This window comes from Ixodes scapularis, unplaced genomic scaffold (genome assembly GCF_016920785.2).
Source record: "Ixodes scapularis isolate PalLabHiFi unplaced genomic scaffold, ASM1692078v2 PGA_scaffold3__209_contigs__length_174095766, whole genome shotgun sequence".
In the NCBI taxonomy this organism is placed as follows: domain Eukaryota; kingdom Metazoa; phylum Arthropoda; class Arachnida; order Ixodida; family Ixodidae; genus Ixodes; species Ixodes scapularis.
Window position 1 is genome coordinate 127,193,140 of NW_024609868.1, and position 18,315 is coordinate 127,211,454.

Genomic DNA, 18,315 nt, shown 5'->3' on the forward strand with positions numbered 1-18,315 from the left:
CCTTCCTTTCACATGTTGCAACACGGCTGGAGCAGGGCAGATAAAAACTGCTCCTCAAACAGAAACTAACTAAGAAGGACTTGAGAATTTTTTCTGCAATGAGGGTATGTCAGCCCACTTACCTTTCAGTGTTACTGGACTCAAGCAAAATAATACACAGCCATGACTGAATTAGGCAACGTCGATCGCATGCTTTAAAAGCTTTATTTTAAATTTTTTTCTTGTATGAGTTGAATATATATTGAATGATCCCACAGTCTGGTTTTAACAGTCGTATTTATTTAAACTGTTTTTCCGGCCTTTCTTTTATTTCTTGGACTCAGTATATAAGAAATGCAAGAACGCTATTTGTTGATTTATGTCTCACTGTCAATCCTCTGAAACTTAAGCCAAACGCCATCCCGAGGTTTGCAGAAGACAAAAGAGGTGGACAGTTTGAGATGATCTTCCTGTTTAAGAAAAAATGAAGTGTCATCTTAGACTATAGTTCCGGGCGGTTTAACACTAATGCTTCTGAAGTTCGATGTAACAAAAATCGTTCACTCACCAAACTAGCCATTGGGGAGTTTTAGTAGATTGTTTCGATAACTTCGATAACGATATCCGTACTCCGTACACGCCTTTGTGCATGCATCGCGTCGTTATATCGGGTTTCATGATCGGAGGTGGCGGAACGATCTACTAAAATTCCCTGGTATCCCTTCACGTGAACGTAACCTGAACCGCAGCCGCTAGGCTGCCTCTCTCAATTACGTAAGACAGCGAGCAATGACAGTGCGTTTATGGTCAACATCGACAGGCATTTTGTTTTAGCTTTACTGCAATGCCTCACGTGATCTCTAACCGTTGATGATGTTGCAAACGCCTCATCCTATTTATTGACCCTGCGATTGTGGGCATTTGTAAATGTTGTTTGGTACTCGAGAATGGCAACTTTACAGGAACTAATACTTGTAGACCATACAACAAACTCCAAAATGTAAAACTTAAAAAAATAATAGTGAGATTTGAGTTTCGGTATTTGCTTTGAATCTTACTGTTGTGTAATTTTGTATGTTTTTGCCTTCTTCGGGGGTTCGATCACCTTTACGGCACAGCGCGTGCCCCCTCCCGGGGTCGATGGACCTTAAGCGAAGGCGCGGGCGTGAACGTTGTAACCCTACACGTGTTTATAGAGCTCCGCGTATAACTTCTTCGTCTACAAAGGTGCTTTGTATTATTTCAGCTGCTCTTGACAGCTTCGCTCGGAATGTGTTCTTTTTTATGTACGCGCATTATGCCGTTAATGGCACGTCCCATCCCGTGTCGTCGACCTTTCAGAGTTGTACCGGGAATCGGCTATTGTGGACACGAGAGGTATGTCAAGCATAACTGGAGTCGGCGGCGGAGGGCCGTTTTGTTTTGGGTAGCGCCAACTGAACTCGTTATTTGACTTTGCTTGTCGGTATAGGTGTAGCCGTACCATGGAGACGAGAATGCGGGTTAGAGGGAGAGAGTGAAAGGGAAAAAGAGATGAGGGTAGCTATGTTGGGAGCGGGAGAGTTGAGAGGAGGGAGTCGACTGGACAGACTTGAGTGGAGACACATTGAGAGCGATGCAGGAGGAGTTGAGATAAAAGTCCCATCGAGAGCGATGCGGAAAAATTAAGTGGATAAAGTGCGGAGGTGTCACTTAGGGAGACAAACGGCAGAGGCTATCGAGTATTGAGAACTAGCGAACTTTGACTATGTTGCAGTGTTTTGTGTATAATACCTATATATTAAACCAAGTTATTCAACCCTAAAAGTCTACAATTCCAACATCACTAAAACCAATAGAAGAGACCCTTGACCGGCAACCGGCGACAACGACGTCAGCACAGACCCCGAAGACAACGAGCGACTTCACGTCACGAGACGAGACCAGACAAATACAAGCGTTTACACTTACCCTGCAGTGACCTTTGGGAATATTGCATTTCTTAAATATGGTGGGGGCAGAAATTTTAGATTTGTCAAAAGGGGTCCATAGGCATTAGTATAAACAAATATATTAGACCTATGAATAAAATGTATATGTTACTGAGCTTCTAAGTAGGAGTACCTAACATTGTATTATTGTCCTATATAATTATTCTGGGAATATGATGATTTATGCAGTTGTTAAGTTGAAATTATATTTCTTTTTCAGTTTTGCTGAGAACATTCGGGAGAAGGTGCTATGACCGAATGACCCAGAATGTTAACAATGACACAGTTTGAATGAAAAAAAAAACTAGTTAGCTAATTCTCTAAAATACGGATATCGTTAATCATTGCACATACCTCGACGTATCTTTCGTCGGGAATGATCTTGTACTTCACTAAAATGTTGGCAAACGTCAGCTTTAGTAGCTGTTGAGCGTAGCGCATGCCGATGCAGCTCCGTGGACCATTGCCGAATGCTTGGTATGCCATGGGATTAAAGTTTCTTCCGTTATCATCACTAAGCCTGCAAAGTAAGGAAATAATAAAATAAAAGATACCAGCTTGCTTACATAGTGTCTAAAAAACATTTTCTTTTTGTAACGTCCAGATGACTTTATAACAATTATGTATTAAAAAAATCTTATTTTCCACTATTTTTATTTTCACATATGTTTTATTCCATTTCAAGTTTTTTTATGACGTGGACGACCTTTGAGCATATTGAAACCAGACCAATATAGTTGTTTTTTTTCCTCGACCTAATACATGCTGAAGATATTGTCACGAATGGCAAGTGATGAGGTGACGAAAACTGAAGTAAACTAAACGTTTAATGGGGCGAACTTGTGCCCAAATTAATCAAAGAAAAAGGAAACAGAAGAAAGCAATAGAGCGTCGCGGGCGTCGAAGTCGGCGTGACAGCAGAGTCAAACGCTGAAGCGAAACTGACTGCAAAGCGCCCCGCGCAGCTCCTTATGTACGCGCGTTGGCTTCTGGAACAATCGACCTAGAACGTTCGGCAACGAGAAAATTCGGAACTCGACCAGTCAAAAATGTTCTCGAACTCACGAGAACGCAATGTTGAGTGAATAAATAAGAAAACATTTCACCGACTGGAACCGAACCTCGACTTCCCGCGCGACAGACAGGCGCGGTAACCACTCGGCCGCGCACGCGGTCGCTCGCCCGACGCGTGTGGCAATGTTTTTAATCATTATTTATATTCTCATACCAAAAACTAGTATTATTAATGCGCTTTTTTAGTAAGAGATAATTGTGTTGTGCGTATGCTTATACAGACTGAAGTTAGTCTGCCTCAACGGATGACTGGTCTCTCAGTTGTTGATGAGCAATTTAGCCAGTGTAGTACAACCGCTAGCCTGAGGTCTTTAATATGCACCACGCAGGAGCGATGCACAACCGCACGCCGGTGCGAGGCTCATCCAGATCGAAACGGGTAGGGGTGAGGACTGAGCCCAGGATCCCTGGGTTCCTTATCGCGAGCTTTCCCTCCACGTGCTCTGAGCTGGTGTGATCTAGCCTAGACTCTAGCCCACTGTCACGGGTGTGCCACTAGAAGGAAAGAGGAAGAAGTGAAGCAGTGGGCTAGAGGAAGAGAAGCGGTCGAGATCTTTTGGAATCGGCTGGAGCTTCCGGTCTCGGCGACGCACCGAGCCAAGGAACGAGGTCTCGGCGACGTACAGAGCAAAAGACGAGCTCTCGGCGACGCACCGAACAAGGAACGAGGTCTCGGCGGCGCACCGAGCCAAGGAACGAGGTCTCGGCGACTCACCGAGCAAGCCTGGGCTACGCTCCGAGGAACTGGACTCAGCCTGGGAGATCGTTCCGCCAGTCCGGCATCCGAGCGTTGAGCCCCAACACCCCCAACCACGAGAAAGGGTCCGTGAGTGGTTGGACTGGGGACTTATCACGGAGACGGGGACTTACTTATGCACTACTTCTAGTTTCTTTTTCCTTTCCTTTCCTCTTATTTTGTAAATATATTCCTTTATTATCATCCTCCACTGGCCTTCTTGTCCCTACTGACTCCGCGTACCTCCCCGACGTCACAAATTGGCGAGCCTGCCAGGATCCACCATCTTTCCATACACTTAATCACGCCGGGTTGGGTGCGGACGGGTCAGTGGAGCCGAGTTGGACGTGATGGATACACCAAGTTTGATTGCGGTAGGAAAAGAGTTGGGCTACCAGGGAGACGAGCTTAAGAAACGGGTGGAGGAAGAAAGAGAGAGACTTAAAGAGGAAAGAGCCGAGAGGGCACGGGAGCGTGATGTGGCAAGGCTAGAACGAGAAAGCGAATGCCTACGATTAGAAAAAGAACAAGAAGTACTTCGACTAAAATTAGCTGTACAGCAAGGCGCGGCGGCCAGCTAGGAGGGAAACCATAATAGCGGTGAAGCAGAGGCCGGCGGTCAATTACAACGTGGGAGACCGCACAAGCTCATCCCTCAATTTAAAGAGGAAAGAGAGGATTTGGACGCCTATCTGAAGCGGTTCGAGCGAACAGCAACCGGACTAGGATGGCCGCAACAGAAGTGGGCGACAACTCTTGGATTGTGCCTGACCGGGGTAGCCCTGACTGTGGTGGGGCGGCTGTCCCCCGGGGACGCACTGGATTACACGCGAGTAAAGCTGGTCTTACTTCAAAGGTTCCGCTACACAAAAGAGGGGTACAGGGAAAAGTTCAGAGAGGCAAAGCCAGAGGATGGAGAAACAAGGAGGCAGTTCGCCGCACGTCTAGCGAGTTATTTTGATAGGTGGGTAGAGATGGCGGAAGTAGCAAACACTTTTGAGGCCCTGCGTGATGCGGTCTTGGTGGAGCAGTTCCTAGTAACGTGCTCTAGCAAGTTATCAGTATTCCTCCGAGAGCGAGAATGCCGAGACTTTGACGAAGTGGCGTCAAAAGCAGATGTATTTCTTGAGGCGCAGGTTCAGCACGGCACCAGCAAGCTCAAAGGTGACGAGTCAGCTAAGAATTCGAATGCGGCATCGCCCAGAGATGCAAGAACTAGTGCAGGCAGAAGAGTGTTGCGTTGCTTTCTTTGCAACAGGATCGGCCATAAAGCTGAAAACTGCCGCAGTCGTCCGCCAAGGCTTCAAACCCCGAAATATTGGAACTGTGGTAGGACCGGGCACTGGGCCGATGGCTGTACGTCCAAACCAAGCGACAGACATCAAGCGTCGTGCTTGTGGGCTGACCTACGGGGAAATAAGTCAGCCGAGATCGATGACGGCTTTGTTACCCTCAGGAACTGAGAGAAAATACCCGTTGTCAATACGGTAGTGGGACGCCCTCCAATCTGTCTAAGTGAGAATTTGCCAGTTGTGGAGGGATATCTGGGTTACCGCAGAGTATCGGTATTGAGAGACACGGGCTGCAACACAGTTAAGTATATAGAAATCATGCTTATTAATTAAGGGGTTTTCTTTTGTTCAGAAAGTTTATCTTTCCAGAGTTCAGTCGGCATTTCTTTTTTCTTTTTAAGCTTTCTATGTTTGTGTCGGCGGGGGCAGAGCGGCCGCAATGCGGGAACCGTCCCCCGCGGTCGTTAAGAAGCGTTTCGGGTTTCGGGAGTCTGCTCGGACCGGGACCGAAAGAGCCCGCGCTGGAAGATGCTCGTGGCTTATAACCGAATGTGCGTGTATGCAGAGGGTTTTGCCGCTTAGTGTAAAATTGTCCTTTTTGCTTGATGCAATAATTTAGCGGTTGGCGCCAGTCAGGCTGGAAAAATTGCAGAGAACAACTCTACAAGGAATTTAGGTTTGGCGGTTGGGGCGCCAGGATGACAGCTCGCCGACCATTGGAGAACTGTGTACCACGTGTGAGTGGCGGAGTTTGACTTTGAACATGACAGCTATCACGGCAATTTTTCTTTTGTGTGCCCATTCTGGTGTGTGTTGGACGTTTTGCCTGCGGTAGCCGTTTTAGTGTTTCTGGTTTCGGAATTGTAATAATTTTCTTGTTTTTATCGGTGCCGTTTGATGTTGTTGACATTTACGAAGGAGCGCTTGGTGAACCTTTAGAGTCTAAAGTGCCGTTGTTTCTCTTGGTTAACTCTGGGCCAAGCGGTCAGTTCGAATACTTCCCAGTGCACTATTCGGGAAAGGTATTTATGTTGCGCTTACATGAAGTGTCAACGCAACAGTCTTGGTGGGGAGTAGTTAAGTATATAGAAATCATGCTTATTAATTAAAGGGTTTTCTTTTGTTAGGAAAGTTTATCTTTCCAGAGTTCAGTCGGCATTTCTTTTTTTTTTTTTTTTTAAGCTTTCTATGTTTGTGTCGGCGGGGCCAGAGCGGTCGCAATACGGGAACCGTCCCCCGCGGTCGTTAAGAAGCGTCTCGGGTTTCGGGAGTCTGCTCGGACCGGGACCGAAAGAGCCCGCGCTGGAAGATGCTTGTGGCTTATAAGCGAATGTGCGTGTATGCAGAGGGTTTTGCCGCTTAGTGTAAAATTGTCCTTTTTGCCCGATGCAATAATTTAGCGGTTGGCGCCAGTCAGGCTGGGAAAATTGCAGAGAACAACTCTACAAGGAATTTAGGTTTGGCGGTTGGGGCGCCAGGATGACAGCTCGCCGACCATTGGAGACAGTGTACCACGTGTGAGTGGCGGAGTTTGAAGAGATTGGTCGGTTCCTGAGGGGAAAGGAGGCCCCTACGGGCCTACAAAAAGAGCGCGGAGAGGATTTTGAGGGATTCGGACTTTGGATTTGCTGGAGAGAACTTGGGGACGGGGGTCGAGACTTTAGACGAGGAAGGATGGTCTCCCAAGTTGGGACTTGTAACTAGAGTGTAAATAAATGCACATGGTTCTATTCAAGCAGTGAGTCGACCCGCCACTCAGCGACGTTCGTGCCACCACGCTCCAGACCATCGGAGCGGAACCAGCCTCCCACACCACCGGGAGGAACAACAACAACAACTTTAACTAACACGGTAATAGTTCGCCAAGAGTTGGTCGCAAAAGAAGCGTTGACAGGAACGCTGAATCTTGTGTTTCTGTTGGACAAGACGGTAAGATATCTTCCAGAAGCTGAGATTGTCGTCCGCACGCCATATTTTACGGGAAAACTATTCGCAAAATCCGTGAGGGATCCTCTTTACGATCTGGTGTTGGGCAATATACCGCCGGTACGAGACGTCAACGATCCAGATCCAAATTGGGGCTCAGAAAAACAATCGAGCCAAACTGATGTTATAATGTCCAAACCTCTTGATGAGGGAGAAAATGGAATGAGAGTGGGTCATTTAAAACAAGCCCAGGTAACGACCAGACAAGCGAATTCGTTGGGAGATGGTGAAAAACGGTCCCTGAACACAGCAGGAGCGGTGCAGGCCAAGACGAGTAAGAATCAATCGCTACCACCGCCTCCTGAATTAAGAGTACCACAAGTTTCACCCTTGCATACCACCTCAGAGGAGCTGCGAGGAGCGCAGAAAAATGATTCGACTCTGAAGAAATGCTTCGACAGCGCCGGAAAGATCGTCAAAAAGCATAAAGGAAGGACGAAGTATGCATTCTTTATGAGAAGCGGGGCGCTGTACAGAGATTGTACGTACAGCTCGGGTAGAAGAACGGAGCAGTTGGTGCTTCCAAAGAACTTCAGGCAAGCGGTCATGGCGATGGCTCATGATGGTTTGATGTCAGGGCAACAGGGGGTAAATAACACCGGGGGGCTGGTGGCAGAAGAATTCTTCTGGCCCGGAATGCAAAGTGACGTTAAGAGACATGTTCGCTCGTGCGACATCTGCCAGAGAACGGTGCAAAAAGGAAGAGTGGACAAAGTACCTTTAGGGACCATGCCAACGATTGCAACGCCTTTCCAAAGGGTGGCCATTGACCTCATCGGCCCTATCGCCCCAAAATCAAGCTCGGCAAAGAGATACATCTTGACAATGGTGGATGTTGCCACCCGGTACCCGGACGCAGTGGCTCTGGAATCAATCAGTACGCCCGTAGTGGCAGAGGCTCTGGTTGATATGTTCTCGTGATACGGTGTACCTGAAGAAGTACTGAGCGACCGTGGCTCGCCCTTTTCCTCAAATTGAATGAGGGAGGTGGGTCGTTTGTTGTCCATGAGGCACCTTTTAACGACACCCTACCACCCAATGTGTAATGGACTAGTAGAACGGTTCAATGGCACGTTGAAGCAGATGTTGCGTAGACTGTGCCAAGAGAGGCCAAAAGATTGGGATTGGTATTTACCCGCACTACTCTTCGCTTACAGGGAGGTGCCGCAATCGAGCTTGAGATTTTCGCCGTTCGAACTTTTCTATGGAAGGAGGATACGTGGTCCTTTGGCCATCCTCAGGGAAGTGTGGTCCAACGAGACCTTGAACCAGGAGACGAAGACCTCGTATAGATACCTATCGGAGCTCCGAGAAAAACTAGAGGAAACCTGTCGAATAGCACACCAATGCTTGGAGGAGGCCAGAGCGAAATACAAGGCATTTTATGATAGCAAGAAAATCCACCGAGAAATGAAAGCAGGCGACAAGGCACTTATCCTTCTACCGAGTGACAGTAACAAAATGTTACTGCAGTGGAAGGGTCCCTTCATTACTGGAAAACGAGATGAAGTGGAGTATGAGCTTGAAGTTGGGGGGAAAAGGAAAGTCTTTCATGTAAATATGCTGACGAAATATAAAGAGAGAGCAGAACTGGATCAAGCCCAACCGAGCTGCAGCGCGGCAACGGGTAGCGGCATGGCCAGGACAGAGAGTGGGGAGGAGGATGTAGACGAGATTCCCACATTGACCCTGACCAGACAACAGACAGAGAAGGACGTGCTCGTCAATCAGGCACTGCATCCAGTACACAAGCAACAAGTTTTGGATTTGATTACAGAATACAAATCGATTTTTTAGGATTCCCCAGGGAAGACAAGCCTACTGAAATGCGACCTCATGTGCACCGTGGAGTCGCCCATACACGTTCACGAGATGGTCGAGAAGGATATCGAGGCGATGTTGTCGATGGGAGTGATTGAGAGATCCAGGTCACCGTACAACGCACCTGTCGTGATGGTGAAGAAGCTTGACGGTACGAGCAGGTTCTGCATAGACTTCAGGAGGTTGAATGACCGGTTGGTAGCGGACTCGGAGCCCATAACACACGTGGACGTCACCTCTGCAAAGGTGGTACGTAAACGGTTCTTTTTGAAAACTAGACCTGGCCAAGGGCTATAGGCAAATACCGATGAAGAAAACCGCTAAAGAGAAGACCGCGTTCTCTTCGTTCAGCGGGCTGTACCATTTCAACTTCATACCCTTTGGACTGAAGACTGCGTCAGCAACTTTCACAAAGTTGATGCGAATGCTGGTGGGTGACATACCAGATGCTCATCACTACATCGATGACGTGTTGGTAGCAACGGACACATGGGATGAACACGTGCACGCGTTAAGGAGCGTGTTTGAAAGGCTCCGTGATGCCGGTCTCACGGTGAAACCAAAGAAGTGCGAGGTCGGATTCGAAGAGATGGGCTTTCTGGGGTACAAACTGGGGTTGGGTCAAATAGCCCCAAACAGAGATTATAACGAGAATCCAGGACGCGCCGAGACCGACCACCAAACGTCAGGTCCGGTCATTCCTAGGACTTACGGGATTCTACAGGAAATTCATACCCGACTACGCAGGGGTGGCTGCTCCCTTAACGAAATTGACGCAGAAGGGAAGTGACAGTAGCGTCAAATGGGACGAAGAACAAGAAGGGGCTTTCTGGAGGCTCAAAGCGGCGTTGGCGAAGCCGCCCATTCTTCTAGCTCCAGACTTAGGCAAGGAGTTTGTTCTGCGAACAGACGCCTCGGATGAAAGTGTGGAAGCGGTTCTTTTTCAAAAGAAAGATAAGCTGCCACATCCCGTTGCCTACGCAAGTAGGAGACTTTCTAAGGCAGAGAGAAACTACGCGACGATTGAAAAAGAGTGTCTGGCCCTAATTTGGGCGATAGGACGGTTTACACTTTATCTGTAGGGTACTAAGTTTCGGGTACAAACGGACCACCAGACGTTGGAATACTTCAATAGGGCGAAGCACACCAACAGTAGAGTAATGCGGTGGAGCATGAAGCTGCAAGATTATGATTTTTATGTGGAGTATATCAAGGGGTGTGATAACGTCGGCGCGGACTTTTTAACTCGGATTTAAGACGGGAACCAGGGTTTCGGAAATGATTCTCAGATTGTGTAGACGCATTGGTTCTTCTTTTTTTTTTTGTCGGGGGTGGTGCAAACTAATCTCGGTTGCATGCCAGGGCCGGGGTTCCTTTTTTTTTTTGTGGTTGATATATATTTGGTTTGTGTGTGTGTGACTCAACCGGAAAGTTGATCTCTGTGGCATGAAGCTGGTCGTCGTGTGGTACATGTGAACTTGAACAGCAAACCAGGTGGTGCCAGTAACCAATGCTGCTGTGAATTAAAACGGCCAGAGCGCATGCGAGGCGCGCGCCGTTCCACGGCATTAAGCGGAGCTAACGGAAGACTCCAGGAAGGTGGAAGATCTCAAGGCGATCTTCTCAAAAGGGGGGAGGCAGTGTCACGGGTGTGCCACTCGAAGGAAAGAGGAGGTGAAGCAGTGGGCTCGAGGAAGAGAAGCGGTCGAGATCTTTTGGAATCGGCTGGAGCTTCCGGTCTCGGCGACGCACCGAGCCAAGGAACGAGGCCTCGGCGACGCACAGAGCCAAAGACGAGCTCTCGGCGACGCACCGAACAAGGAACGAGGTCTCGGCGACGCACCGAGCCAAGGAGCGAGGTCTCGGCGACGCACAGAGCCAAAGACGAGCTCTCGGCGACGTACCGAACAAGGAACGAGGTCTCGGCGACGCACCGAGCAAGGAGCGAGGTCTCGGCGACGCACCGGGCAAGCCTGGGCTACGCTCCGAGGAACTGGACTCAGCCTGGGAGATCGTTCCGCCAATCCGGCATCCGAGCGCTGAGCCCCAACACCCCCAACCACGAGCAAGGGTCCGTGAGTGGCTGGACTGGGGACTTATCACGGAGACGGGGACTTACTTATGCACTACTTCTAGTTTCTTTTTCCTTTCCTTTCCTCTTCTTTTGTAAATATATTCCTTTATTCTCATCCTCCACTGGCCTTCTTGTCTCTACTGACTCCGCGTACTTCCCCGACGTGACACCCACTCGGCCATTGATACCCCCTCCCCTCCCTCTCCCTCCCTCCCTCCCTCCCTCCCTCCCCTCCCCTCCCCTCTCCTCTCCCTCCCCCCCCCCCGTTGTAGGTGATAGTAAGGTAAGCGGACTGTACCTCTCAGGGCAAAACTTCTGAGGATCGTCCCACAGCTCCGGGTCGTGGTGTATTTGATGCACAGGAATCACAACACTCATTTTGGCTGGAATCCGGAGTCCATTGAAGCAGCGCTCCTCTTCACACATCCTGGTGGTGAAACTGTTGAATGAACGTCGTTTAAAATTGTAATTAAAGAGCGTAAGGTTTTATTTCATAACGTTCTGCTGCCATTTCCCCCTTTTTTAAATTAAGCCTCAATTTTTGTTATTTCATTGGCTCGCAGTTGGTGGGTGAGGCGTTTAATGAATATCGCTAATTTAATTTATATATAATTTGATTTTTATTATTTTTGTCTCTGCGTTCGTTAATTTTTCATTAATTTTCTATTAATAAGCTTTCCGCATAGTTTATGTTTAGATATTTTGTACATTTTTCTCCATAAAATAAATTAGACGCCAGTGTGTCTCCTAAACAAATGAAAGATGAACATTTATTTTGGAAGTGTGCTTCACATTTGAAGTGCAACTTTTATATGTACTCTTCGAAGTTGCGGTTAATTATCGCCCCCCCCCCCCCCCCCAAGCTTGAAAGTACATAATCATAATGATCGTTTATTTGTTCTTGTTGACAGCCGTTCTACATGTTTACACCTATTTACACGTTGTACTACGGCTGGGAAAAAGAACAGGATCACAACCCACGCGAGAACATCACGTACAGTGGAGCACGCTCTTTCGCGTGCCTGCGGAGCCCAATCTTTCATCGTCTGAAGAGCCACTCAGGGCATTCGAATCGCATGGCGACCATCGCCGGGTCTGAGCCCGCTGCACTCATCCCATTGACGCACCCAACAGGCGCAGCGAGTGAACGAGCGATCGGTTCCCGCCACAGAAAGAGGGGGGCGGGAGGGGGGAGGATAGAGGGAGAGAGAGAGAGCGCGTTTTGGTTTAGTTGTTGTGCGAGGAACGACAATCGGGAGGGGGAGCAAAAGTTTTCTCCGCGATCCCTCTTTGGGTTCAAACATCGCTGGTTTTCGCCGAACTTCACATAAGAGCTATCGCTACAAAGAAGAATTTTGTTTATTGTAGACATTTGGGGGGTTACATTTTCAATGCTCCACAAAATCTGAGTAAAAATGACTAATAACATTAGGAAGAAGAAAAATATCTAAAACTTGTAGAGACATTAAAAGCTTCGGTTTCGCTCGTCCACACGCTGAGGCCGTATCCCGAGCCATGAGGTCGAATTACTTTAAACCTAATAGAGACAGGTTTTCTTCGTTCATCTACACTTGCTGTTTCGCAGCTCCCCAACCAATCTCCTCATTGCAGTCGTAGACGTCAGAAAAAGGCTCGCGTTGCCACTCGAGCAGAAGGGGGTAACCTGAAACCACCAGGTGGCTCTCCCTTTTTCCCTCAGCTGAATTGAACTGAATCATAGCTTCCACTAGTACTATACACTTTCCTCTTTGTCCTAAGTCCTAAGATCTAAACTCGGAATCGAAACAGCGTCTAGCACACAACGTTCTCATGAAAAGCCACATACGTTGGTGATATACAGTGAATCTTTAAATTTCAGGGCTCTGGGACTAGGTAGACTTACGTGAAGCTTTTTGAGGCGTTTATAATGCGTAAATGCATTAAGGCACGAAACACGTTTTAACGAAATTCCTTAAAATAAGAGATTTGTCCATACGTCGGTATGTTCCTCCGTTCGTGCATTTTCCCGCTAAATATAACGGGGAAATGGACGCCACGTGACTTAAACGTCAATTTAGTTTCCCCGCTAATCTGAACGGAAAAATTTATGTGAATTGAATTTTCCAGCTAAATTTGGCGTGAAAATGAATAAGCAATCTTCGCTCCTTGAAACGACTCTTTTTGTACATACTGTATTCCACGCTTCGATAAGACGCGAAGGCGGATATTGAATGGGAACGCGGGCTGAGTTTCTCATAAAATGCAATTCGCTCTATGGCGGTTTGATCGAGAGATCAAAATACGGTCGCAATATGGTTTTCATCTGGATAACAAATATTGGAGTTTTTCAGATAAATCCGCACTCTAGTAAACTTTACCGGCAAGTGTTTTTTTATTATTTTATCTTATTATATAACACAAAGCTCTAAACACGTGGAAAAAAAAATACAGGACACTTAACACTGTTTTTGTGTAGGAAGACGGTGCAGAACTCAGGGATCCTGGGTTCGAGCCCCACCCCTGCCCGTTTCGATCTGGATGAGCATCGTACCGGCGTGCGGTCGTGTATCACTACTGCGTGATGCACGTTAAAGACCCCAGGCTAGCGGCTGTTCCGCACTGGCTAAATTTCTCATCTACAGCTGGGAGACTCGTCGCCCCTATGAGGCAGACCAAGTTCTAGGCTGTATAAACACACACACAACCCAATTTTTTTTTGTAGGAAGACGGAATGGTGCATTATAGTCCCGCGGCAGAAATGTTATAGAGTAATGCTTCTACACGTATTACAGTTTAAGACGACTTCGTAGAAGTCGAGGCCAAGTACGGCGTCAAGGACGACGTTCAGAACGGCGTCTAGGACGACGCCGAGGACGATCTCACGGGCAATCTCAAGGGCAACGTCAAGAACAGCGTCTAGAACGACGTCAAGAACTACGTCTAGGACGACTTCTAGGACGACGTCTAGGAGGACGTCGAGAAAGACGCCTAGAGGACAACGTCTGGGACGACGTTGAGAACGGTGCCTAAAGGAGGACTTAAAGGCCGACGCACCAACCTCGGTTTTCTGCAGGGAAGATAATCCGTTTAGTGCTCCCCTCCTCTAAGCTGCGAGGGAAGCCAAGTTGGGACGAGGTAAAATGTGGAAAGGATATAGGAAAGGAGGAGGCGGGTAAAAGTGGAAATTGCAAAGTGTACGTCGGGGGCCTTTAAGGAGGTTGTGGCGTATTTGCCTGGGCGGTCACGTTTGCCTGTGGAAGCCGCCATAGATGTAGACGCTGCTGACGTTTTGAGGCCGTAGATTAAAACGCGGTCCATCGCACAGAGAACACAACGAGCCAGATGAAGTCCGCAGCGCACCTTTTGCACACGACGCTACAGCTGTGACATCACGCTCCCGCACTTGAGCGCGAGCGTGAGCGGCGCATGCTTGATGACGTATTTTTATGGCCGTCTTTCGGGCACAACGACGCCGCTTTTTCGCGTAATGGGACAAGTAAGGTCATCCTAGAGGTCTAGGACGATCTATAGGACGACCTCAAAGACGATGCCAAGGACAGCGTCGTCCTTGAGCATACAATTGAGTGGTGCGTCTCGCTTTATTGTAATTCTATGGCCATATACGCCGCTTTTTGGCTCAGTGGGACCAAGCAAGGCCTTCGGCTTAAAAAAATAACTTCACAGTGTTCGTTTTCACCGCAAAAATAAACTTAGAATCACTGAATGCTCAATCTCTGCCCAAATGTACCGCTAACGGCTCAGACCAGATTTCAAAGTTCCAGTATCTTAATCAAAAGTTATAACATCTGAAATTTTCGATCGGAAAATTGGGCCCGTACGCTGTTAGTTGACGTCATTCACCGACATGAATTCGGGGGATTTGTCGGCCGCCATTTTTCCATTGAAGGTTTTTAAAAATCGGTTACAACTTTTTGATAAGATAACCATTGGTTCTGAAACTTTAGCATCTGTTATGGACGACGAGCCCTACATTTGGGCGCACACTGAGCGCTCGGCGTTGCATTGATAATTTTTTTTTCTTTTGGGGGAAAACAACAACAAACAAACAAACACTGCGTATTTTTCGGGAACACCCAGAGAAATTCTCAAGAGTTTGCATCACCTGACCAATGGCGGATACAAGCGGACGGTTTCCAGGACCACTTGATCCACGTATCGACTCCTGAGGACGCTTTCAGTGTCTATGATTCCCTGAAACCATATTCAAATCGTAGATGGACGTGAGCTTCACGTGTCTAGCTCAAAGACTTGGACTAATATTTACGTCTGAGTTCATTGATGAGGCGACCTCACTCCTGAAGCGTTCCTGTACATCCGGGTGCTTTGCCAGGAGAAAGGCCATGCATGCCATCACAGCGGGTGAGGTGTCATAACTGCGCGCAACAAACGAAACATATTTTTTTACAGGACCTTTCGTGTCATTCCTGTCTTTAGTTCGAGGGTCACGAACTGCTTTCAGTATGAAGTCATGACTCATAACCTCCTATAAAGGAGGAAAGCCTGCGGCATCCGCGCCCCCTTATCGGGTCGTCAAAATAAAAAAAAATGAAAGCCGTTTACAATTCCCTGTAACGCCGGTTAGAGCGCAGCTCTTGAGGAGGAAGGTGGAAGCGTAGTGAGGGATAGGTGACTCCTTAAGGTCACGTGACCTCAGGGGTTCACGTGACCTCAGGGGGTCACGTGAACCCCTGAGGTCACGTGACCTGAAGGGGTCACATGACCTCAGGGGGTCACGTGACCTCAGGAGGTCACGTGACGCGACCTCGGGGGGTCACGTGACCTCGGGGGGGGGGGGGGGGTCACGTGACCTCGGGGGGTCACTTGACCTCGCGGTTACGCCGACGGCGACGCCGACGCCGCTCAAGCCGGAAACGGGTCCCTAAGAGCTGCTCTCTAAAAGACCGAACTACAAACAAATGAAAGTCGCTTACAACCCCCAGTAACACCGAATTAGAGCGCAGCTCTTGAGGAGGAGGAGGGAAGGGTAATGCGCGGAGCGTATACCCCTCCTCCCTCCACCTCATCCTGCCTGCTACTCGTCCCTCCGAGCGGCGTCGGCGTCGCCGTCGGCGTAATCGTGAGGTCACGTGACCCTCGTGACCTCACTGGGTCAAGTGACGTCACCGGGATCACGTGACCTCACGGAGGTCTCGTGATGTCACCGGGGTCACGTGACCTCACGGGAGTAACGTGACCTCACGGTTACGCCGACGGCGACGCCGCTCAAGCCAGAAACGGGCGCCTAAGAGCTGCGCTCTAAAAGAAAAATCGTTTGGAGGCTGGCTTTTTCTTTTTCGTGTGGCCAGCTTTCCAAAACACTCCTCTCATTTCGTTTTTAGCAAAAACGAACTAGTACGTCAGTTCATCCCACCTCGACGGTGCGATTTGCCCTCCTCTCTCAGTCCCTCGGTCTGTCTTCTTTCTTTCACTCCTTCTCGTCCGTGAACACCTGTCAACTGATGCACACTGCATCCGCGTGAGCGCGTTTCATCTCGTTGTGGCGGTGCGGCACTGCTAACCAGGTAATTCTAGGTAGTTCACCCTAGATAGTTCCAGAGTATCCGTATTGACCTTTCTAAAAAGAAGCTGCTGGCCCGTTCCATTTTAGTTTTCGTGCGTATGACGCGTGATTTGCTCACTTTCCGAAGCGACTAACATGCCCGTGCTAGGCTGAGGAGTTCGCACTCTGGGCTGTGGACTTGTAAATATTGGAATGGTATATAGGCTCTGCTTGCAGAGCCAAAGTATCACGTTCCGTTTCTTTTCGCCGCACACTCCGTATTAGCGGAGAAGGGGACACGTGTGTTAAGCTGGATCCAATCATCACGCGGGAAAGGGACCCTGCAGGCGCCGAGTTTTGGGCGGAACATGTTTCTCGCTTTGCGTTTGCGAAATATACATCCGACACTAAAATCGAACGAACTGGAAGGTTCATTGATCAGTGAACATTATGTGTAGCCAATGGGTACGTCATAATCACGCTGCTTTATAACCCGAGCGATGTTTTAAGACTTTTCCAAACTCTGGGACGCAGATGACACGGAGGACGATCGGAGCACTTGCGTCTGGGACGCTCGCGCAGTGGTTGATACGCGACCGGCACGTCCGGGTTCCTCAGACCAGACGACAACGCGCAGCTACGGCTTGTGAAGAGACAACATTTTCATCATCCCTTCCCTTCTTTTTGTGGAACGACATGCAAGTTGTAGTGCTCAAATTGTATACACAAAGGCGCTGCTTACGAAAAAGTCAGCAGTTTGCCCACACCTGGTGTGGGCAACGCTCGTGCGCAGAAACCGTGAGCCAGATGGGGTGAAGCGACTGCGCACATGCGCCGCGCCGACAGCAGCGCCCCCATCAGCAGCGCGGCGTAGGAGCCGTGAGTTGGTGTAAGTTTCCTCGCGTTGTTAAGACACGGACATTTGGTTGATCTATTAGTCACTAGAACACTCTGAAGCTGCAGAAACCGCGAGCACACATAAGATATCGTACTCACCTGTCAATTAGAGCGCTGTGTATGTTTGCTTGGATTTCGGAAACGCTGAGGGTTCCCCTTTTTCCTTCATCCAGCTTAAGTTGAGCCTCTGTAAAAAGGAGGTTTGAAATTAATCGGGATCGCCATTCAGTGTATCGCCGCACTTTTCATCGCTGTTGTGCAAACTTGTATTAAAACTCCATGAGACCGAAATAGGCTTAACGTACTTCCCTGCATGTAGCCCACCGACTATACATGTTTCAGAATTTGACGGCTATAGTAGTGAGGACTATATACAGGTGCGGAGAGTACAGGGATTTGTATCGCAAATATCGTGCAGTATAACGAGACAAGACCAATTTCCCAAATAATATGATTTATGTGTGATACCAGCTTCTTTCTTCACACATGTCAAGGTTTCTTTACACACCGACGAGGCACCAGGTACCGACTCTACACCGGGTCAGGTCTACGTACCAGGCGTCGAACAAAGTGAAACCTTTTATTTTTTTTCATCGAGAGTTTTCTTTGTGAACATAAACTGGGTAGTGACTACAGTCAGGAAAATACGGTACGTTGTCTCTTTGATGAAACCATTTATGTAAGCGTCCCACTTTAAGCGTGACAGTATACTCACGATCTAAAGGTGCGGTGTCGTCGCTCATTGCAAGCCGCTGGCTGGTAGCGGCAGCGCCAACGTGAGACTGAGGCGTCATCAACAGCTGCAACAGGTCATCCTGACCTCCCTAAACTCGCGCAAGCGCATATAAAATCAAAAGGGAGTTAATTTTACGAGTTATTATAACGATGACCGTCTGGCTTCTGGTTATGACATACATGTTTGTGTTTCCTTGTTTGCAAGCATTCTCCCCCTCTCTCTCTCTCACGAGTCAATATAGGCACTGACA

At 48.4% G+C, this 18,315-nt stretch overlaps 1 protein-coding gene across 1 annotated transcript; it reads right to left on the reverse strand.

The window, feature by feature from the left end:
- Window positions 1-356: 356 nt before the first annotated feature.
- On the reverse strand, window positions 357-17,644 carry LOC115317662 (cytochrome P450 3A19). The gene is made up of 5 exons (XM_042292873.1): window positions 17,635-17,644; window positions 17,429-17,516; window positions 11,231-11,371; window positions 2,304-2,469; window positions 357-449 (listed from the first exon to the last, which is right to left on the reverse strand). The coding sequence occupies exons 1-5, from the start codon at window positions 17,642-17,644 to the stop codon at window positions 357-359; spliced, it is 498 nt and encodes a 165-aa protein (XP_042148807.1).
- Window positions 17,645-18,315: the final 671 nt, after the last annotated feature.